General features: G+C 40.7%; 1 protein-coding gene across 1 annotated transcript in view; it reads left to right on the top strand.

Annotated features, from left to right (window-relative positions):
* CXCL14 (C-X-C motif chemokine ligand 14) overlaps window positions 1-22,948 on the top strand; it is a 34,973-nt gene that overhangs the window by 7,666 nt on the left and 4,359 nt on the right. Inside the window, exon 3 of the mRNA XM_040442236.1 lies at window positions 18,044-18,154. Within this exon, the coding sequence (XP_040298170.1) occupies window positions 18,044-18,154 (111 nt within the window). The remainder of the gene's footprint in view (window positions 1-18,043; window positions 18,155-22,948) is intronic.

Consider the following 22,948-nt stretch of genomic DNA (forward strand, 5'->3'; position numbering starts at 1 on the left):
AGGCATATTCATATCTCCACTCACTCTGTGTGTATTGGGACTAGTACTCAGTGAATTTCCTTATGGTACTACTAGAATACATTTTTCTCTCTTGCTCCCTGTCCAGCTGCTGGCTAAGGTGCTGACCAGCCTTCCTATTTGGCTGAAGTGTGGTTCTATAGTTTTATAGTGTCTGGTAACCAGCAAAGGTTTGATCTCTTGTCTGACAACCCATGCACTGTACCTTGCCTGACTACTAATTCTGCTCATTGCTGCCTACCCTACCCCAACCTTGGATTAAGCACGTACTCAGTCTGCCATGACCTTGGATTTACTATCTGGAATACGCACATACTCAGACTGCCCTGACCTTGGACTGTATTCAGACTACACCTTTTGCCTGATTCCTTGGTGCTTTGCATTGGTGTCTCTGACCCCTGTGGACCAGCAGCCAACTACACCAGGACTACTCCAGGAGGTAGCAGCCTGGTTGGTTCCCTGCAGCAAAGTCCAGATCCCTGTATAGGTGCTAAAGGGTGAACAACAGGGAACCACCAGCACAACGCCCTTAGGTTTATCCCAAGGTCAAACTAGTTAGTTGGCACAGTGTGTCCACACCCACTGTCCATTACATAGTTCCTCAATAGTCTGGTACCACCTTGAACAACATCAAGTGTCAGTGTTAAGCATGCTGCCGTAAAACTCTGTTCCAGTGCAGAGTGATTATTAGTGTTTAGTGAATTAAAGTCAAATGAATTGATTTTGATTTAAATGTCAGGAAAACTTTGATTCATCATAAAGCTAAATTTCCTTGTGCTTCATAGTAACAAATCTATTTTTCCTGAAATGGCAGTAAAAGAAAAAAAAAACATGCTCAACTCCATCCATTTGCTAGTGGAGAGGCTGTTGCGGCCATCTTGATTGAAGAAACCACACAATATCTTGAGCGCGGTGACGTCTGATATATATATATATATATATTTTACCCTGATTAACCCCTGAAAGTCCTCAATTTTAATGTCAGATGCCGCGATCAGCGATGAATGCGGCATATGAGGGGTTCAATGATGGGGGGGGATGGGTGGGCAGCGCAATCTCTATTCCCCATCATTGCGCCCACTACGTACAATTGAATGCGATTCATAATGAAGTAATTCGTAACTAATCACATTTCTTTGTGAATTTTTTAATAACTCTGCTCATCACTAGTGATTATTGGGACTTCACCATCTAGCAGATTGGAAAATGAATTTGCCAGTACAGTATGTCTTGGTTAAATTGATAGTGCCAACAGTAAAATTTTTAGAAAGGATAAGTAATGGTGTTAGTTTGAGTGTGGTCTGGAAGAACTCATCAACATGCTTAGATCAAAAACCCCTGAATACTACAGGTAGCAATTCTAAAAATGCATTCCCATGTCATGGTCATGTCACAGTTTATGCCACATGATTTGCAAAATCGCAGAAAAACTCTGGTGCTTTGTAGCAATTTTGGAAAAAATGTGGCCAAAACAAATGACATGACTGCAAAGCGTGAATTGTGAAACTGTAAAACCGACAACAACCAGAAAGGCTGATGTTACTTAAACTGATAAATGTGCATGCTGTTTAATATCAAGTGAAAGGACACCATTTGTAAACAAATTCAAGGAACACTTCCTGTGATACATACTGCATATTTCTAGAAGTTGGGGCCTTTAAATCAAATGGAGAAAACAATATGCTCACCAACACAAGAACAACATAATGAATGTTCCTGCAACCATGAACTTTCAGACCTTAACTAGTATATCACCAGTTTCATGTGTTCCCAAGAAATCTCTAGTTCTTTGAGAATCCCTTCCTACTTTCCATGCTGTACTGCATTGAAGAGCATTTGAAAGACAAAAATAACATAAAATTAACTGATTTAAGAAACAAACAAAGATGAATAAGATCATCACTGAGCTGTTGAGTTGGAGAGGCATCTGGCAGCCTGAAGGACAAACCTGGTTTTAGAAGATAACAAGAGGATGCCTCTTTATAATACCAACAGGAATTAAGGCTATTATTTTCAGGTGCACATGTCCTGTAATATATGGTCTGTTCAGTTTTCTTTTGAAGAACTTAGTCAGCTAGTTGACCCCATGTCCTACAAATATCTCTTGAATGAATTGCATATCTATAATGATGATAGTATGATGATAATAATAATAATAATAATAATAATAATATTTTTTATTTATATAGCACTAACCTATTATGTGGCACTTTATAATCACTTTATTCTGTGGATTGCATATATATAATGATGATAGTATGATGATAATAATAATCTTTATTTATGTAGCACCAACATATTCTGTGGCACTTTATAATCAGTGGGTTCATGTACAGAGTCATAAATAACATAGCAACAAGCAAGTCAACAATTAAAAACGAGGCATGAGGGACCCACTCACAAGAGCTTACAGTCTATGAGGAGATAAGGGTAACACAAAAGGTAACAAGTACTTGTGTGTACAATGGTTTGGCCATCTTAACAAAATAGAGGAGTATATATAAAGCTGCTTGAGCCAGTCTCCAGCCAATATAAGTAGTGGTTTTGAGTGCATGGGGTGTGGTGTGGAAAGTGTATGATGACAGATCAGGTATAGAAGAATGATATTGGAGTAGAGTTTGGAGAAGAGTTTAATTATCAGATATGATATGCCACCCATAAAATAAGTGTTTTAGGGAGCATGTAAAACTCTGGATTTTGTGAACTAATCTAATTGCTTTGGGGTAGGGCATTCCAGAGAACCGATGCAGCTCAAGAGAAGTCTTGAAGACAGGAGTGAGAGGCTCGGATTATGGTGGATGTTAGCTGTAAATCATCGGCAGAGCAGAGAGCATGGTTAGGGTGGTAAACAGAAATTGGGGGGGGGGGGTGCTTTTGGGCTGAGAATTAGCTGTTTAAATTGAATCCTATACTGTATGGGAAGCCAGTGCAGTAATTGGCATGGGGTGGAGGCATAAGAGTCGCAGTAAGCTGATAGATGAGCCTGGCAGCTGCATTAAGAATAGATTGGAGACGGGAGAGTTTAATGGGAAGACCAATTAATAATGAGTTACAGTAATCGAGACAACAATGAAAGTTTTTGTTCTTTCTACAGTAAGAAAGGGTTAGATTTTAGAGATGTTTTTGAGGAGCAGGTGGCATAAACTGCCAAGTGATTGAATATAGGGGGTGAAGGATAGATCAGTTTCAAACATAACATGAAGACAGTGGGCATGCTGCCCAGGAGTTATGGTAGTGCCACACCCTGAGGTAGAAATGTCAGGTTTAGGTAGGTCTTTTGATGGAGAAAACACAAGAAGTTACATTTTTCAGAGATTCAGTTTGAGACAAAACCAATACATGATGTTCTAGACAGTGAACAGACAGTCACTGTCACAGCGGTGAGGTCACACAATGAGTATATAATTGGGTGTCATCAGCATAGAGATGATATTGAAATCAAAATGAAAACATACTGACAATACCAATAAAAATCTTGATTGCCCTAATAATAAAATAGTTGACATAGTCCCAAAGGTGATCTCAACAATAAGGTTGGGATCTCAACAAGCATAGTTATTGACTATGTAATAAGACTATCTAATAATGCATTAAGAGTGTGCTTTGGTATAGTTTTGCCAGGCAACAATCAAAATTAGTTTTTTAAGTAGGATAGTATAGCCTGCTACACACTGGCAGATATACTGCCATACAGGGAGTGCAGAATTATTAGGCAAATGAGTATTTTGACCACATCATCCTCTTTATGCATGTTGTCTTACTCCAAGCTGTATAGGCTCGAAAGCCTACTACCAATTAAGCATATTAGGTGATGTGCATCTCTGTAATGAGAAGGGGTGTGGTCTAATGACATCAACACCCTATATTAGGTGTGCATAATTATTAGGCAACTTCCTTTCCTTTGGCAAAATGGGTCAAAAGAAGGACTTGACAGGCTCAGAAAAGTCAAAAATAGTAAGATATCTTGCAGAGGGATGCACCACTCTTAAAATTGCAAAGCTTCTGAAGCGTGATCATTGAACAATCAAGCGTTTCATTCAAAATAGTCAACAGGGTCGCAAGAAGCGTGTGGAAAAACCAAGGCGCAAAATAACTGCCCATGAACTGAGAAAAGTCAAGCGTGCAGCTGCCAAGATGCCACTTGCCACCAGTTTGGCCATATTTCAGAGCTGCAACATCACTGGAGTGCCCAAAAGCACAAGGTGTGCAATACTCAGAGACATGGGCAAGGTAAGAAAGGCTGAAAGACGACCACCACTGAACAAGACACACAAGCTGAAACGTCAAGACTGGGCCAAGAAATATCTGAAGACTGATTTTTCTAAGGTTTTATGGACTGATGAAATGAGAGTGAGTCTTGATGGGCCAGATGGATGGGCCCGTGGCTGGATTGGTAAAGGGCAGAGAGCTCCAGTCCGACTCAGACGCCAGCAAGGTGGAGGTGGAGTACTGGTTTGGGCTGGTATCATCAAAGATGAGCTTGTGGGGCCTTTTCGGGTTGAGGATGGAGTCAAGCTCAACTCCCAGTCCTACTGACAGTTTCTGGAAGACACCTTCTTCAAGCAGTGGTACAGGAAGAAGTCTGCATCCTTCAAGAAAAACATGATTTTCATGCAGGACAATGCTCCATCACACGCGTCCAAGTACTCCACAGCGTGGCTGGCAAGAAAGGGTATAAAAGAAGAAAATCTAATGACATGGCCTCCTTGTTCACCTGATCTGAACCCCATTGAGAACCTGTGGTCCATCATCAAATGTGAGATTTACAAGGAGGGAAAACAGTACACCTCTCTGAACAGTGTCTGGGAGGCTGTGGTTGCTGCTGCACGCAATGTTGATGGTGAACAGATCAAAACACTGACAGAATCCATGGATGGCAGGCTTTTGAGTGTCCTTGCAAAGAAAGGTGGCTATATTGGTCACTGATTTGTTTTTGTTTTGTTTTTGAATGTCAGAAATGTATATTTGTGAATGTTGAGATGTTATATTGGTTTCACTGGTAAAAATAAATAATTGAAATGGGTATATATTTGTTTTTTGTTAAGTTGCCTAATAATTATGCACAGTAATAGTCACCTGCACACACAGATATCCCCCTAAAATAGCTAAAACTAAAAACAATCTAAAAACTACTTCCAAAAATATTCAGCTTTGATATTAATGAGTTTTTTGGGTTCATTGAAAACATGGTTGTTGTTCAATAATAAAATTAATCCTCAAAAATACAACTTGCCTAATAATTCTGCACTCCCTGTACTGTGACATGTAGGTAAAGGGGTCAGCAGACAACTTGGAAATAAAAGCAGTGTATTTTACTGTCTATTAGATTTCATTTAGAATAGTAGTCCTAACATTTAACCTTGTGGGCTTCGAACTGCTGTGACCCTAAGCAATCACGAGAGTGGGGATCCTCTTACATATGTGGGGGAGGGGTGGACATGACCCCTTTTATTCTCAAGGATAAATGGTAAGTGATAGTCGTGATACAAACCCCTTTAAGGAATTGTGTTAATGATTCAGATTCCCCGCAATTACAGGCACACTTTGTGCATCGTTGCTTTGCTGTTCAAATTTGAGTTATAAAGCTATAAAGCTATTGGCCTCATTTTCTTACAAAATACAATTTAATCCATAGAAAACAAAAGTGATCTATATTATGAGTAAAAAAAAAAAATGTATAAAGTATTCCTGACAACATAAATTTGTCTCCAACTGGAAACTTAGCTTACTTTGGAAAAGAAAAACCCTTCTACCATGAAGAATCAAACTTTCCTATGAGGAAACTTTTGTTGTGAAATGCAATGGAATTACATTTTACCACAAGCAAAAAAAAAAACATTAGTCCTTTAGTCCTCTGGTACTGCAAACAGAAATATTTTCACTCACAATACCAAGCACTACAGATAAAATTTAACTGACAGAAAAATATAAGATCAGACATACAAATATCACTTCTCTGCAAAATAATAATTTTCTTAGCCATGAAAAATAGTAAATAAATGTTCATTTATAACAGAAGCAAGGATTTTGTGATGACCCATCCTATGACAGATCTATACCTTCACCTTCACTAGGGTCCTGGTATTTTAGAATACTGCAACAGTCTGCACTCTTCTTGACACCAAAGTACGTGCTTGTTATATTTTAAAAAAAACTCTTCGCTATATCTGCTTTTGGGAGTCAGGTGACAACCAATATGGCTACAAACGCAACCTACACAGCAGGGGCTTAGCTATAGGGGGTGCAGGGGGAGCCTGAGGGGCCCAAAGACCCTTGTTCCGCATAAGAAGACACCAGTATTATAGAAAGTGCATGCTGGTTAAGTTACACCTCTGGCTGGAAGGAAGATCAAGAATTTGGCATCGGGGGTGTCATTTAAATTTTTGCTCTGTGCTTCCCTGTCCCTGGCCACAAAGCACTGAGGATAGGGGCCCAAGCTGAACTCTTGCACCAGGACCCATGAGCCCTTAGCTACGCCCCCACCACACAGGGTTTGCCTCCAACAGAATCTAGAATGCTAGATGTTTGAGCCTATGCTAATATCGCTGTAGATATCACTAGGAAAATATTTCATGTGATTGATAACCTCCATGGGGTCTTTAATGATGTCTTTGAAGGTTCTAGATGTTTGCTAGTAGTCCATAAGAAGACATAAACTTCTCTACAGACAATGGGGAAGATTATCTGTATATTTTCATAGTATTTGAAGTAGACAAATGTGTTGGGAAAAGTGGGAGTAACCTCAGAAACACAACTCATCAATGATTTGACAAGTGTTGTAAAACATTACCAGGTCTGACCTGGCGTTGTATTAGGACCACAGCAGATTCATCAACTGGAGGAGTGCCTAGTGCACTGCCAATACTAACCAACATTTCTTTAAAAAGCAGCAAGTTCTTAGTTGGACCTTGTTTTTCAGCGTTTTGTACCCATCAACATATATTTTCATGTAACTGCTTGGGTAAACTGTGCTTTGCTATTTTTATGGCATTTTTGGGTGTTTTTTTTAACTCACCAAAAATACTACAGTTTGTGTGAGGGAGACTTAAAAGGGTTTTCCCAGATTATTTTTTTTAATGATGACCTATACTCTGAAAAGGTCATCAGTGTCTGATTATTGGGGGTCTGACACCCTGGACGCCCACCGATCAGCTGCTTGAGAAGGCATTGGGGCTTTCAGTACCACTGTGGCCTGCTCGCGGCTTTGCCTAGGCAAAGCTGATTGGTCATCGGTCAGTGAAGTGCATGGGACTGGACTGCAATACCAAGCACAACCACTATAAGATGTACGGAGTTGTGCTTGGTGAACTGAGAGAAAGCCGCGGCACTACTGTGAGCACCAGTGCCTTCTCAAACAGCTGATTGGTGGGTGTCCCAAGATACTGATGACCTGATGATAGGTCATCCCATCAGTTAAAAAATCCCAGAAGAGGTTGTCTCACTTCATAAAAAAGCATTTATTATGTAGAGGAATTTAATACAAGCCACTTCATAATGTATTGTTGTTCTCCATATTGCCTCCTTTGCTGGCTTGATTCATTTTTCCATCACATTATACACTGCTCGTTTCCATGGTTACAGACCACCCTGCAATCCATCAGTGGTGGTCGTGTCTGAGCACTATAGGAAAAAGCTTTGGCCTTTCTGGTGGCCAGGACAGTGGGAACTCACATAGGCTGGTGTCTTTTCCTATACTGTGTAAGTGTGGCCACTGATGCTAGATTACATGTAACCATGGAAACGAGCAGTGTATAATGTGATGGAAAAATGAATCTAGCCAGCAAAGGGGACAATATGGACAATCACAATACATTAGTAAGTGCCTTGTATTAACTTCCTCTACATGATAAATGCCACTTGCTGAAATGAGACAACCCCTTTAAAGACTAGAAGCCCACATGCAGTTTTCATGGCAGTTTTTGAGGGAGGTTTTGAGGTAAACACGAGTGGAGAAGTATCAGTCTTTGATTTTTTTTCTTTATACTTTTCCTTCTTTTTGTATCCTGACCTTGGCTCAAAACAAAACAACATCAAAAAACACCACAAAAATGCATATGTGGTGCCAGTCAAAAGGCTATCTTGGAATATTGGCAAGAGTTGGTCATTTGTATATAGTGTAGGTAGTGTCAGACTATTTTGAACCTGGGCTTTACTCATAATGGCTACAGTCACTCCCTTGTATTTGAAAGGAACTCTTCATAGATGACATTTTCCCTTTAGTATAATGCAACAATCCAGTCACTGAGGTCTATAATATTTGCCCCATTTTTGCAATAATTTCGAACCTGCATCCAATGGAAAGCTCACGAGAAACATAGCAGACCTTTTATTTAGTACAGTGTGTGGTTCGGAACATCTTCTAAGCCTCTGATGTCCTCTATAAAATGAAACATTATATACTTTGTACTAATTGACGACTTTAACAAAACCATGAAACATGAGCTTAGATACAGAAGGCTGGGCTCCAAACATGTACAGGGAGCACAGACTGCCACTTCCATTTAATTAGCGGGAAAGCTCGGAGTGAAAGTGGCAGGATTAAATACCAAACCAGATAATCCACATTTATTCCAAGTGCAAGTTCATCAGCCCATCTTGTCAATGAAAATGAATCAGAGATTGTTTACTGAATAAATTGTGTTTGCAGTTTTGTTCCGGTGCCAGGTCTCCCAAATGTTTAACTGCAGATGACCTACATTTGTCAGGCACAGCTGGTATGCGTGCTCAGTTCTCATACTGCAGCCAAATCTCTTTATATAAAAGTGCACTCGGGAATACATTAAAATCACTGACACTAAATGATACTTCTAAACAATGCTCAAATTGACAACTGAAATTATTAGCATGCTTTATATCTCACCTATAACGGCAGAGGTTAGACTCTCCTCATGCAGGCAGATCCGTTTTTCCTGGGCTCAGTGCAGCAGGATCTGTATCTAATTTACCCAACATGGGTGGCCCAGTAGGATAGAAGTGTCTATTTGGCAAAAGGATGGGAATATCTACTGACTGTACAGTCATGGATTAGTAGATATAAACTACACTTTACAGGTTTTTTCTTTTCGATAGTAGAGGTTTCTATTCAACATGCGGCATAAATCATGTTGCGTTTCGGCTCGCAGGCCTTCCTCGGACACTATGCCGCAGGTGTAGTAGGGAAAGAAGAAAGATGGCGGCATCACACACAATGTATTTACTGTATGTGTCAAAACACATGTTAAAGGAGAAGGGCGTCTGGAAATATATTGTTGTTTAATGAGTGAGACTTAAAGGGGTTCTCTGATCGGTAAGGGGTCTGACACCCAGGACTCCCGCCAGTCAGCTGTTTGAGAAGGCACAGGCACTCACATAAGCACCGCTGCCTTCTCGCAGCTTAGCCCAGTCCATGCACGTCACGTTCATCGGTCACAACGCCTAGGTGCAGCTCTGCTCCATTGACATAAATGGGGCTGATCTGTGATACCAAGCACATCCCCTGTACAATGTACGAGCTGGGAGAAGGCCACACGGCTACTGCAAGCTTCAATGTCTTCTCAAACTGCTGGTCGTTGGGGCCCCGACCGATCAGATACTGATGTCCTATCCAAAGGATAGGTCGTCAATACAAAAATCTTGGAAAACATCTTTAAAAGGTTTTCCACGACTAACATATTAACCTATCAATAGCATAGGTCATCAATATCAGATCAGTGGGGATCCAATTCCCACAACTACTGGTTTAGTGAGAGCTGTGGTTTCGGTGTATTGAAAGCAAACACCACAGCTCTGTACACTGTGTGGTGGCTGTACTGCAGCTCAGTTACGTCACCTGGATCATCACTATTCATGTAAAAATGCACACAGTAATACCTCATTTCCAGATGTACCTTTCTTTCTGCGATTCTTGTTTTCTATCTGCAGAAAATCCACTTTGTTCGGGCAAATCAACCAGTAAGGTCCTAGAGGGGCGTTATTTTCTCTTGAAGAAGCCTAGGCACGCCTCCATCTAGTGCCCAAGCCCACAGCCCAAACAGACCTCCTCCTCAATCAGATATGACGCCCCTGCTGCACCGTGTCCACCCATCCCCCCACTCAGTCACAATCATACCATAACCCTGCCGACCATCTCATTTCATCATCTCTTCCAAATCTGGTGCACACTGCCTGTGCCTACACTCCTTGTCTCCAAGTGAGGGCATCTGCCTCAACTATCGAGCTTCCACCTTCATATAATGTTTGCAATGTTAGGTCCACGCAAGGTTTAGGTCTTACGTAGCCGGAAAATGGCCTCACTGTTACACTTTTGTTAAAGAGGATAGAAGGAGGTCTCCAGTCACTGCTTCTTGTCTCTTCTTTCCACAGATGGGCAGGGGCGGTTTGGGAACCCATGTTATAGGCAGGGCCAAATTGGTAGAGAATGGAGCCAAACCTAGTGGGCGGGGTCAACAAACAGTTTACAGTTTGGATGGTTCACATGACACATTCGACTTTTAAAAAACCCAAGGAGGGATAATAACAGGTGCACTTAGCGTGCCATAACAAATGTATGCCCCATTTTGTACCCCTTCACAGTAGTTATGCTGCCTTCATAACAATAATGTCCGTTTAGTGCCTCTTCACATTAGTTAGGCCCCTTTCAGCCCCCACACAATAGTAATACTAGTTATTCATTCTGTTGTGACTTCTATCCAGCCACTGGGTGCCAAAGGATCTGAAGGCAGGTGGCATTGGCAGTCTGTTAGGCTCCATTCACACGTCCGCAATTCTGTTCCGCACTTTCGGGATCCGCATTACCGGGTCCGCAATTCCATTCCCGAAAAAAATAGAACATGTCCAATTCTTGTCCGCAATTGCGGACAAGATTAGGCATTTTCTATTATAGTGCCGGCGATGTGCGGTCTGCAAAATGCGGAATGCACATTGCCGGTGTCTGTGTTTTGCGGATCCGCAAAACACTTACAGACGTGTGAATGGACCCTTAGGAGGAGGGATGGCAGCATGATAATGAGATTGCAGCAAGGCTGCCTTTGACCTGGCGCACTCACATCAATACACATGGCAGCCGCCAATGACTTTGCTGCAATGTCATTATTATGCCACAATGTGTGAAGTGAGGGGCGTGACCCACAGCGTATTGGGGCCATCATGTGTGACTGATATCAGCTGCTCATCTTTTAACGCTCCAGTGCTGATATAACCTCCAGAGACATTACATCATATGTGACTGATATCAGCCACTCCTCTTATAAGGCTCCAGTACTGATATAACCTCCAGAGACATTATATCATGTGTGACTGATATCAGCCCGCTCCTCTTATAATGCTCCAGCGCTGATATAACCTCCAGAGACATTACATCATATGTGACCGATATCAGCTGCTCCTCTTATAACGCTGCAGCACTAATATAACCTCCAGAGAGACATTACATTACATGTGATTGATATTAGCCGCTCCTCTTATAACGCTCCAGCACTGATATACCCTCCAGAGGGCAGAAGGAAATGTCAGAAGGTGAGATGGTTGGTGGGCAGGGGAACAGGGGGACACTAGAGTTGCAGTGGCTCTGTGAGGTCAGGGGGGCACAGAATTACACTTGAACACAGGTGATAGGCAGCACCTTCAGGACTGACTTAACTTGCCCCCTACAGTAACAACTTACCCCCCTGCTGCTGTGTGTAGGAGGGATGCAGGGACCAGTTAGGGGACTTCATACTTCCAGGACCGCACATGAGGCACACTAACATTACCTGAGGTGAAGGCTCAGAATCTCTGCCCGCCAGTTCTCATCTTTTCCTGCAGCCACTCAAGGTCTGGGAGGAGTCCCCGCCCGGTCCTCACACGGACTATCACACTGCAGAGAGGAGGGGGCACTTCTCTTGGGGTCATTAAACTGTAATATGGGCCGCCCGGTGGGGGCAGCTGTGAGTGGCTAGAGGTCCATACTATTATTATCATACAAGTGTGTGTCAGCACAGCAGGGCTGCTGCCCTGTGATGTGTATCAGTGCTGGGCCAGGGGCAGGCAATAAACTTGGGAACAGTGAGGCAGGTTGCAACGGCCCATGCATAGTAAAAGGCTATCGGCCCACCAGGAAGTCTCCCGGTAGGATGAATGGCCAATCGGCCCTTGCAGATGGGTGACTTTAGTTAGGGTCAACTACGTAAGTTCAAAATGGAATTTTAGAGACAATTTTCTACCATACTAAAGACCACCTGAACGGAAATTGCATTCATGCATGGATATACACTTATTGACAAAAAAATTATGCACCCAGATAGAAATGCTGGATTGCTGAAAAACCTGACATTAAGTTATGTCTCAGGCAGATATATGTTAATGATTACAGGTGTAACCTGATTAGACACTGGATCTTGCCACAAGAGGGTGTAAAAGTGCTTACCCCCAGAGCTCAAAGAGGCTACTTTTGGGTAGTGTACATCTTGGTGAGAGATCGTTGATTGATAAACATGTCTCTACAATGCACTCTAAGACATTTTGCCGAGTTGACAGGCTTTGAAAGAAGGGTGCCTTGGAGGTTGGGAGCAGTGGTTAAGTGAGGGCACATAGACACGATAATTCTGGATGACCCAAACAGACCACCAGTAGAGAAGATTGTTTGATTTGTTGACAAGTACTAGTAGCTCATACATTTTTGTTGTCCACCATCCACACACAGATGGCACCTTCATTACACACGTCTGTCTCTGTCCAGACCATTTCCAGGTGTTTATCAAAAGAAAATTTTGTGTCACTGTGCTCATTACGTTTCGTGCCATTGGAAGGCAACCACCATCACATTTGTTTCCAGTGGTGTTATGAATGAGAAACCTGGAGATATATTGTTTTTTGTGACAATTCTGAGTGCTTCAGTCCTGTCTTTGCTGTGGAGTGACACACTGCTCCAACTTCTGGTTTGTTGATCTGGGAAGCCATCGCATATGAGAGTGGGTCATCCCTAGTAATGATACGGGGGACATAGCTCAGTGATATATGCAAGACATCCTGCGGCCAGATGTGTTTCCTGTCAAGAATGTCTCCACCAAATTGCAATACATTTAATTTATTGTCATTCAAGCATTTATGGTACCAGCTGTGATGCCAACTTCAGTGTGTGCAGGATCTAAAGGCCCAACTATGACTGCTGTGGGCAAATGTGCTACAGGATACCAGATAGAACCTGTGTGCCTTCATGTCCAACCGTATCTGATCTTTGTGTAGTTATGACGCACAACCTTATCAGTCCTCAATAATACTGGAGTCATACCTTATCTGTAGACTAATATCAAATCTCCTAAACTCTCTCTCCTAAACTCTTTTCTCTCTCTGGATAGATATAAATCAGTTTAAGGTTTCACTGACAAGTTTAGTAATGTACCTAATCTATATAATTGGTTCATAATATCCTAATCTTCTGAATGCTCTGGGATCTCTGACCATTTACTTCTACTAGGACTGTACTACCACATTTACTATATTACTTAGTGCTGAAAATATAATTCTATATTTGTGTAGCTCAACATTTTCTAAATTCTCTGGTACAAGTTTTTTAAAGCCAATATAAATGTTTAGCTATCTAAATATGATATAATGATGTCCAATGAAAACATTCTCTCTCCAAGTGGTTGGCCATGGTACGGAATCAAATGTCAGAAAAAAGACATCAAAGCTACAGAAGCCAAATGATCCTGTTTCATTTTGGCTGTCTGCATGTTCAATGTGAGATCTAATGCTACAGCTTTTTCTTTAGCCGCCATCCCTCCCCCCACAAAAGCAATAACATGAAACTCTTTTATTGGTGCCAGATGGAGAATGGTTTATAAAAAAAAGTTAAATAATTGACCTCAGCAAAACACAATCAAGTGCCTCATACATGTTTTAAAGTCTTTATTCATGGTTACTTACAGATTCAAAAAGGGCACAATAGTTGTATGGGTAAAGGGGGCATTTACCCAATGGTTTCCATTACTTGGGGTCGTATACCATTCTTCCCTGTAAATATGCGATCCTATGATCATTTGTACTATATACTGCAATAGACTACTATTGCGGTCTATTGTATTTTTACAGACTGCCTGTCTTGCCATGCCTCAGGCTTAGCTTAGCAGGTTGCATATTATGACAGGCCTGGGAGCCTATGCTTTCATAGCCACCAATTAGATATAAGTGATTCCTCCTCAAGTGGTTCTAAGCCTCCTCACTCTTTCTAACTGCTCCGATGCCATGGCTTCTATTGACTGTGGTATCTGAGTGGTTAAATGACCAGGATCAACGTCATCAGCTGATGACCCCACTCCATACACCTCTTGAACCCTGCTGAAAAAACTATTACATCAGGGGCTGTGAAAGGGTTAATGAGCCTATGACTCTCCAATATTATGATGAACAGTTGGGGGTTATGGTGGTCAAAGCTCTGCTGATGAAACATTGGTGGCCTATCCTAATAATAGCTTATTAGTGTTTTAGTCTTAGAAACCTCTTTAATGAGGTACATGTTGGACTTGCACTAATATTTTGGATTACAACAAATCGATTATAAGATCCTTGAATGGGACAATTCCTGACACAGGCTATGTGGCACTGTTCCTGAGAAGAGACAACTTTTTTTCTAATCTTATACCACCCCTATACTATTATTATTATTATTATTAATTATTAATATTAATAATAATAATAATAATAATAATATTAATTTGAAAGTACCATTAAATCTAAAAAAAGGAGCATACATGCATAATATAAAACAGAATAAGTACAACAAGCACAAACTTAACAGCCTGGTACAGAGGGGCTGAGAACCCTGCCCTTGAGAGCTTTATTTTTTGTAAATAGATAACTGGCTTGTTCAGCGGTTAATGAGTTAAGCTGGCCATACACATTAGATGTATGTCAGCCGAATACACTAATTTCAGTGGGATCAATAAACCATCTGAAGTTATGGGGAACTCCTTCATGTGTGTCTCCTGCAGAGGATGTCAACTGTCTGATCTCTTTGTCCTCAGGGACATAAGCCACCATTGGTGTCTGGCAGTTGTCTTCTTTCCTCTCCCAATAACAACACAAACATGCTTGGCCAAGCATGCATGTATATGGGGTAGAGATGTGCAAAGTTTAAAAAAAATTCATTTGGCCGATTCGCCAAAGTTCACCAAGAAATTCTGTTTGTTTTGAATTAATTTGTCACGAATTGCGATAAATGAGGTATACCCACGCCACTCTGCCTATTCATATTATTCCCACTTGGTGGTCCAATCTCAATGTGATGGCTTGGAAGTTAACTCTTTAAAAATGGTGCCCGCCGCTGTGTGCAGTGGGTGCCCTGGCTGCTCGGTGTCTGGTAATTTAAAGAGCAGGCACCTGTCACTAATGTCCACAAACTGCGGTAATGAGATGGTACACAGCATTTAGGTGGGAAAACATTCCTCTTAGCAATAGAATTGAGGGATCCACAACAGGGATGAAGAAAATCCCATGTGGATCCCTCCATAAGGTCCGGGATCCCTCCCTATTATGAACCTAATGGAATTTCACTTTTTAAATTATTAGGGTTAAAACCAGATGCTGAATATGGTGGATGGATCAAACCTGGACCTGGGTTATTGCAGCAACACTGTCCCTAATGCATGCGCGCTTGCCACATATCTCTGTATGCTCAGCTCACAGGACAATGGTGGAGACCGCAAAGGATGAGGGTTTTATAGGGCTGTGACATCATAGAGGATGGCTATCTGCGGATTGACTGACTGTGCAGCATTATGGGTGGGTGATCTTGCGTTCCCAGGTGTCTTACTTTCACTTTGTAACAAGTGCAAGTAAGTACCGCAAAGTGCAAGGAAATTCGGATTTGTTGAGAATCCTAAACTTTGGACCAAATTCCGCTTCAAATACTCAGCACTAATATGGGTGATGGGGAGAACTAGCATTCTGCTGATAGTTATATCACGTGTACAACCAGCCTTAGACTTTCACCTATTCAAAGTTTTGCTGTGGAGGACCTTGATTAATATGTGTCTATACTTCTATAGTATATACTATGAGGCACATTTATTAAGAACGCCATTTTAGATGCCAGTTTTAATAAGCCGCTGCGTATCCACCACCTTGCTGTCTTAGATTTAGACCATTTTCTATAAGTAAACCAGGCATAGAAAATGATGAATGAGACGGGCCTACTGGCCTGTCTCCTTCCCAGACCATGCCACACACCCTTTTTTTAGACCTGGCATGAGCGGGGAAGAAGTCCCAGATTCTGCTGCAACATGGCATGTGACAGAATCTGCGCCAGTTATACGCCACAAAAGTGGCATATATCTGTTTGTAAATGACCCCCTATATGCTTTCTTTTACTTGAATAGTTAAATTCTACATGTCAGCTTCAACAAAATTCCAAAATATAGCTATGGACATTAAGCTCTGTATGATAAGCTATTAAAAAAGGTCTCAGGGCAGGAAGAGAAGGCTATAGGGCTGTTAATGTTTATCCTTGTGACTGGATTTGGCTGGCCACTACTGTAAAATACATTTTTCTATTAATGGGGAAGAGCAAATACATTTTAAACTAGTTAAATTTGTCATGAATTTACCAAAAAAATCAAACACTTTTGCGACGTATTTATCAAAATGGTGAGCACCATTTTACAGGTCAAAAGACAGAGAAGAAGGCATTTTTCACCAAATAAGGATATGTTTTTGAGTTTACTAATTAATAAAAGTCTGACAGTGCAGTGTGCTATCAAACAGGCTGTTTATTACCACCTGCTACCATCCATTTACCCATAGCCATATATGCTGCTGTCACTTTTTCAATACTGCTACTGTCTTTGAATCAAAGAGCTTGAAAGTGGCTGGATGCAGTCCAAGGAGACCACAGAGTATCATACATGACTTTTCAGGGTAATTGTGGCACTTTTGATTCAGATCAAATTTATTCGGACCCAAAATTAAATCTGTTGAATCAGTGGCGTACATAGAGAAGTAAGGGCCCAATAGGAAGGATCAAACCAGCCCCCCCCCCCTCCCACAGGACAGAAGGGTTTCCGCCTAAACCCCTTTCAGTGACCCTTGGGCAACTTTTTCCACTGACTCTTTTGCTAAAAGTTGTTCCTTTAAAGGGTAGAGTCCTGACCAAGTTTTCACCTCCAGTAGAAGAGGAGATGATCCCAACTGGGCCCCCTCTTTCCCTGGGGCCCATAGCAGTCACATGGTCTGCCGCTATGGTAATTATGCTCCTGTGAATGATGTGTGCAAATTGGACCTGTAATGAATTTCAAGAAATTCACTCATCTTTATTTATAAAATTATAAAAAGCAAGACAGAGAACATTACATAATCTAATGGTCTAATGTTTTTCCAAACTATGAAAGGGCAGAATAACTTTGATACAGGAAGGCTAAGCTGCAAAGCCTTTACAAGCATCTACTGGCGTTGATAGAAGATACAAATTGTTTCTCTATGTCCTCCATGTGTTCGAGCAGGCATGCTCAACCTGCGACCCTCCAGCTCTTTCAAAACTACAACTCCCATCATTCCCTGACAGCATACAGCTATCATACTACAGAAGGGCATCGTAGGAGTTGTAGTTCTACAACAGCTGGAGGGCCGCAGGTTGAGCATCCCTGTGTTAGAGTAAAGCAATATTGGAAGCATAAGAACTGTCAAAATTTTAACAAAATACTGGAAGAGAGTTTACTGTGAGTAGGAATCTTCTGTGTTTTATACTGGACTTCATAAAGATTGTATAGTGGTTCATAACAGTGATGGGATATTAGTGGACTTGCACCACAGAGAAACATTTGTGGGCCACGGAGATGGCAATAAATACTGCTCTGGATCATCAACAAGCTAAATTATAAGTGCACACAGCATAATGCAATATGTTTCATGTAGTAAATGCATATGTGGGAAACCTCTGTGGAAAAAAAAGTGTATTTGCTTTTATACTGGTTTTGACTTGTATCTTGTGCAGTTTTTTTATTAGTATTTTTTAATTGTCAGTGTTGATTCTACTATAAAGCATAATATTACATATCTCCATTTCTTTTTTTAGTGTAACCATGCACGTATCTCGGCTTAGAGGACAACAATACTGCTTACACCCTAAACTACACAGTACAAAGAAGTTCCTTAAGTGGTACACAATATATAAGGAGAAGAACAGGTAGGCATGCAATTATTGCTGCTGCTGTCTAAGCTGTCAATCAACATGGTGTACTTTGGACAATAATATGTTTTGATATCTGTACATTAAGCCATGGAGAAATTAGGCTCTACCCAAGATTTCTCTAATCTTTGCCCCAATTTAACATAATGTAATTCAGAAAATTGCTAAAAATGTTCCTCCAGCGTCGGTAGGTTGTAAGTACAAAAAAACCCCACTAAACTGCAAAAAAACCTGCATTGTTTGGATCCGGCCTAATTCTTGATACATTGGATGTAGCTGTGTACCGTAGTTCTGGTGTTTGCTTCTGGTGCTGGAGCTACTCCTGAACAGCTGATAGAGAGGGAATGTGGGGCGTCAGACCCCACTGATCAGAAATGAATGGCCTATCCTGAAAATAGGCAATCAATATAAAAGGAGTGAACAGCTCCTTTAAAGAGGACATTTCATTGGTTTGTAGTAAGTGAGATAAATATTTGTACCTGTGGGGTAACCCCCGCTGTGCTGCCACCCTGCCTAATTTTTTTAAATAGTGCTCCGGCGCCCTGTTATGGTCCCCCCCCCACATTTCACGCTCGTTATGCTAATACTGAGCATCGGAGCAATGGGGAGGAGACACAGTCTTTCTCTGTGGGCGTCTCCTTCTCCCCTGTCCAATCGTAGCGCAGAGCATCACAGGGAGGTTTTTTAGCATACTGAGCGCAAAATTTGCGGGGGTCCATAACTGGGTGCAGGAGCGCTATTTAAAAAAAACAGGCAGGGTGGCAGCTTCAGCGGGGGGTACCCCGCAGGTACAGATATTTATCTCACTTACTACAAACCAATGAAAGATCCTCTTTAAGACATAACTTGGCAGGAGAAAATAGTACTTATTTATATTTTATTTTTCTGCTGTGATGTACCGGTAATTTTTTTTGGTCATCTGTATAGGGGGGGACAAAGTAACACTAGTCAAGATATACTTGCAGGTATTAGATAGATAGATAGATCATCAGATAAAGTGACCCTTGCACAGGCAGAAAAGTGAAAGAAGGTGGAAGAAATGTAACTCTGCTTAATGTGTCACACACATAACCATATTATAGAAATATACAAGTTCCAAGTACTATTTATAAAATGCTAGTGGTTATCCCATGGAGGTTTCCATATCTCTGGAGATTTTTTGCATGTGCTTTATGTGCTGGTTTAATGTGCAGGAAGAAAGAAGTAAAAGGCTGGGTGTGAATTGCAGAACACAGACTTTACTCCCACTAGAGACAGAAGATGTCCTTGCTATCTTCACAATAGAGGCCTAGAACTTGGTGCTTTACTATACAGGCACAGTCTCTTAGTTGAAACACTTACTGTAATTGTCTAGTTCTGATGGTGGCAGCTGCTTTTCATAGGGCAATACCCATCTAGTCATCCATATTCTTCTCACATTTTTGGCTGCCACAAGTTAGTTTTTGGCTACTTCCTGCACCTAACTCAGTCTATCAATCACCATGGTGGACTACATAGGTAAGGTAAATCTCTATTAGACTTCTTGGGCCACTTTCCAGAATGCCTCTCTGAGCACCTTGCTTCAGCAGTTTTGTCTTGAGCTCACCATAATACACAGAAAGTATACTCCATCTTTCATCAGAACCCACTTTGCTTCAGGCACTACAACAATATTTTAGAACCTGCTGTCTTTATGGGACCAGCTCTATTACCATAGGCCCAGCCACTCCAGGCAGTGTGGTGCCGAACAGAGCCACATTCATGCCACGTCACTTCAGGGCTCCCCAGTAATAAAGACTGTGCTTGACAGCCTCCATCAACATGGCATCACCTGTTGCCATGTTGCATGTGTCCCAGAAGTCTCTATTAGCAACCGCCAGCCAATGTTCCATAGAGCAATAATGAAGCATAAAGCTATATATACAGTTAGGTCCATATATATTTGGACAGAGACAACATTTTTCTAATATTTGTTCTGTCCAAATTCATCCTTCATCCAATTTTAATGTGAATACCCTCAAATGAAAGCTAAAAGTCTGGAATTTATGTCCATGTCCATTATATAACTATAACTTTAATATGTTTAAGTAAACAGGTAATAAAAACAAAATTTGTGTCAGTGTCCAAATATATATGGACATAACTGTGTGTATATATGTATATATATATATATATATATATATATATATATATATATATATTACCAATTTTTATAAGATTGTGTGTATTAGGCCTAACAGTCCTGCTTTACTTTATGTATCATACTGGTTCTAGGGAAGGCTGCCTCCTACCTTGTTAGCACCATATAGCACTTGCAGACCAATAAATGATTATTGTTGAAATTTTTTGTATAGATCATACATGAAAAATTTTGCCTCATATAATTAGAGATTAAGTCTCAAAAGTTTTGAAGTAAGAAAAAGTTATACGCTCACTCAGGTTTGGTTAACTGTTCCCAGACATCCCAGACAGCTCCCGTCCTTGTCAGGATCGTGATAATGAGAAGCAGTCGACGTCTATTAATAGCACCTTTGAGTGGAGTTCATACTTTGTGCTTGAGGGCAGCAAGTTCTGATTAGACTAGAAAATTCACTCTAATTATTTTATTTAGAAGCATGTGTCAATCCATCATGAAGAAGACCCAGCTGTGGGCATGAAAATTTCCCTGGAGAATCCAGATTAGCTACACATTCAGCCACAAGAAGATGGGAACTTTATATATTTATAACATTTAAATTAGCAAATTTTATAAAACACCTGACAGCTTCTGCCTCTTGTTAAGGATTCTATATTTGGATGGATACTTTAACTAATTCAATACTAATTAACATCAAGTTAACATTTTCTAGAATAAAAAGGTGTCTTTCAGCAGGAAGTCTACTGATAAACCCAGCAAAATGCCTTGTAGGGCTACTTCAACTGAATGGAATGTCACCTTTCACTTAGCGATCCATTGCTTTATTTTGAAGAAAAAAACTACCTTTAATCCATATGCAAATGAGCATTTAAGTGCATTGAGCAAGCAAATCTGTGCACTTTTGCTACTCTTGTTTTCTCTTTTTCCAGCACCTTCTTATTTTTGATTGCCTGGGCAGGCGAGATGACTATGCAGGAATCTGGGCCTGTCAGTCAGGAAAGTGTGGTAGGATCTGGCAGAGGAAGCAGGAGGATCAAGGGTGCACCGAGCAGCTGGGCCCACCCTTGGTACATTTAAGTAAAGATTTCATTAGACCAAATAGTAAAGCCATAAAGGACATTACCCCATTCCAGACACCCTCCATATGTCTGCAGTGGATGTCGGGTTTTTAAAGATATTACCCACTCAGGAGCTAGGCTGGTACCATAGCCGCAGACACTCGGTGTCAGAATGGCAACAACATTGATCACGGACTTTTAACCCCTCAGGTGCCAAAACTACAGCATCTGAGCAGTCAGTTAGATAGAGCACTGCACTCCAGGTGACTGAACAGTTCCTCTTGGATGAGACTATCATTTTACAAATAAAAATAAATAAGAACAAAAAAATCTGAATCATTGGTATTGCCACATCCCAAAATGCCCCAGGTATTAAAATAGAAATGTATTTATCCCGTATGGTGAATGGCATAATGGGAAAAAAAATTCTAAATGGTTTCACCTCCCTCCAAAAAATTGGATAAAAAGTTATCAAAAAGTCATACTGATCCTAAAATTGACTCAATAAAAACTATAGATCGCCCTGAGAAAATGAAGGGGTTCAGAATATGCAAACGTTTTATTTTTTGAAAAGTATTAAAACACAAGAAAAACTATATAAATGTGTTTATTGCTAGTACTGTACTGACCCACAGAATGAAGTTAACATGTCATTTTTACTGCCTAGGAAACTCTGTAAAAACAAAACCCATAAACAATAGCTGTATTGTCTTTTTTTTCCAATTTTGATTATTTTTCCGACTTCCACTACATTGTATTCAATATTAAATAATATTATTAGAAAATACAACTTGTCCCGCAAAAAACAAGCCCCCATACGGTTATATGAGCGGAAAAATAAAAAAGGATAGTAAAAAAGGAAACGTAAATCACTGCATCAGGAAAGGATTAAGTTATGACACTGCTATAAGATTTTGAATACAGAAATGAAAATAAATTAAATGAAAACCCATTTTAAATTGACCAAACTCCTTTACTTCTTTCCATCAAATTTAATTTCAGACTGTCTCACCGTGGATTGAGGCATTTATACCTTACAATAACCTTATTATAGATTTATTGATATAAATGAAGTAAATAGGTTTAATTATCCTATCAAGACAAAGTCACCATACATTTCATCCACTTAGTTTGGACATTTTTCAAGCAATCAAGAATATATTTGCCAAGCGCAAATGCTCAAAGATAAATCAATGAAAAAACTGACATAGGTGGTATTAGTACATAGCTATATTTACAATACATATTCTCGCCTAGTGTATGACTTTTACAAAAAGCTGCTGCATGTAAACAGGCCTTACAGGAGAGGTCTCATGAAGGCAACCTCATTGTCCCTGTCCTGATCACACCCCTGGCAAAAGGCTAGCTGTGCTACAGAATGTTGCCATTGACTGTCCTAGTGTCGGGCTGGGGTGCCTTGGGCCCAACATTAAAATTTGTTGTGGGGACCCAGTGCACAGCTGCACATGTTGACAAAATTGTTAGTACCCTTCCATTGTGGAAAGAAAAACCCACAATGGACACTGAAATAACTCGAAACTTACAAAATTTATAATGCATAAAAATTTACTGAAAAACAACTAATGAAAATCAGACCTTAAAGGATAACTGTCATAT

Source organism: Bufo bufo, chromosome 1, assembly GCF_905171765.1.
Source record: "Bufo bufo chromosome 1, aBufBuf1.1, whole genome shotgun sequence".
Classification (NCBI taxonomy): domain Eukaryota; kingdom Metazoa; phylum Chordata; class Amphibia; order Anura; family Bufonidae; genus Bufo; species Bufo bufo.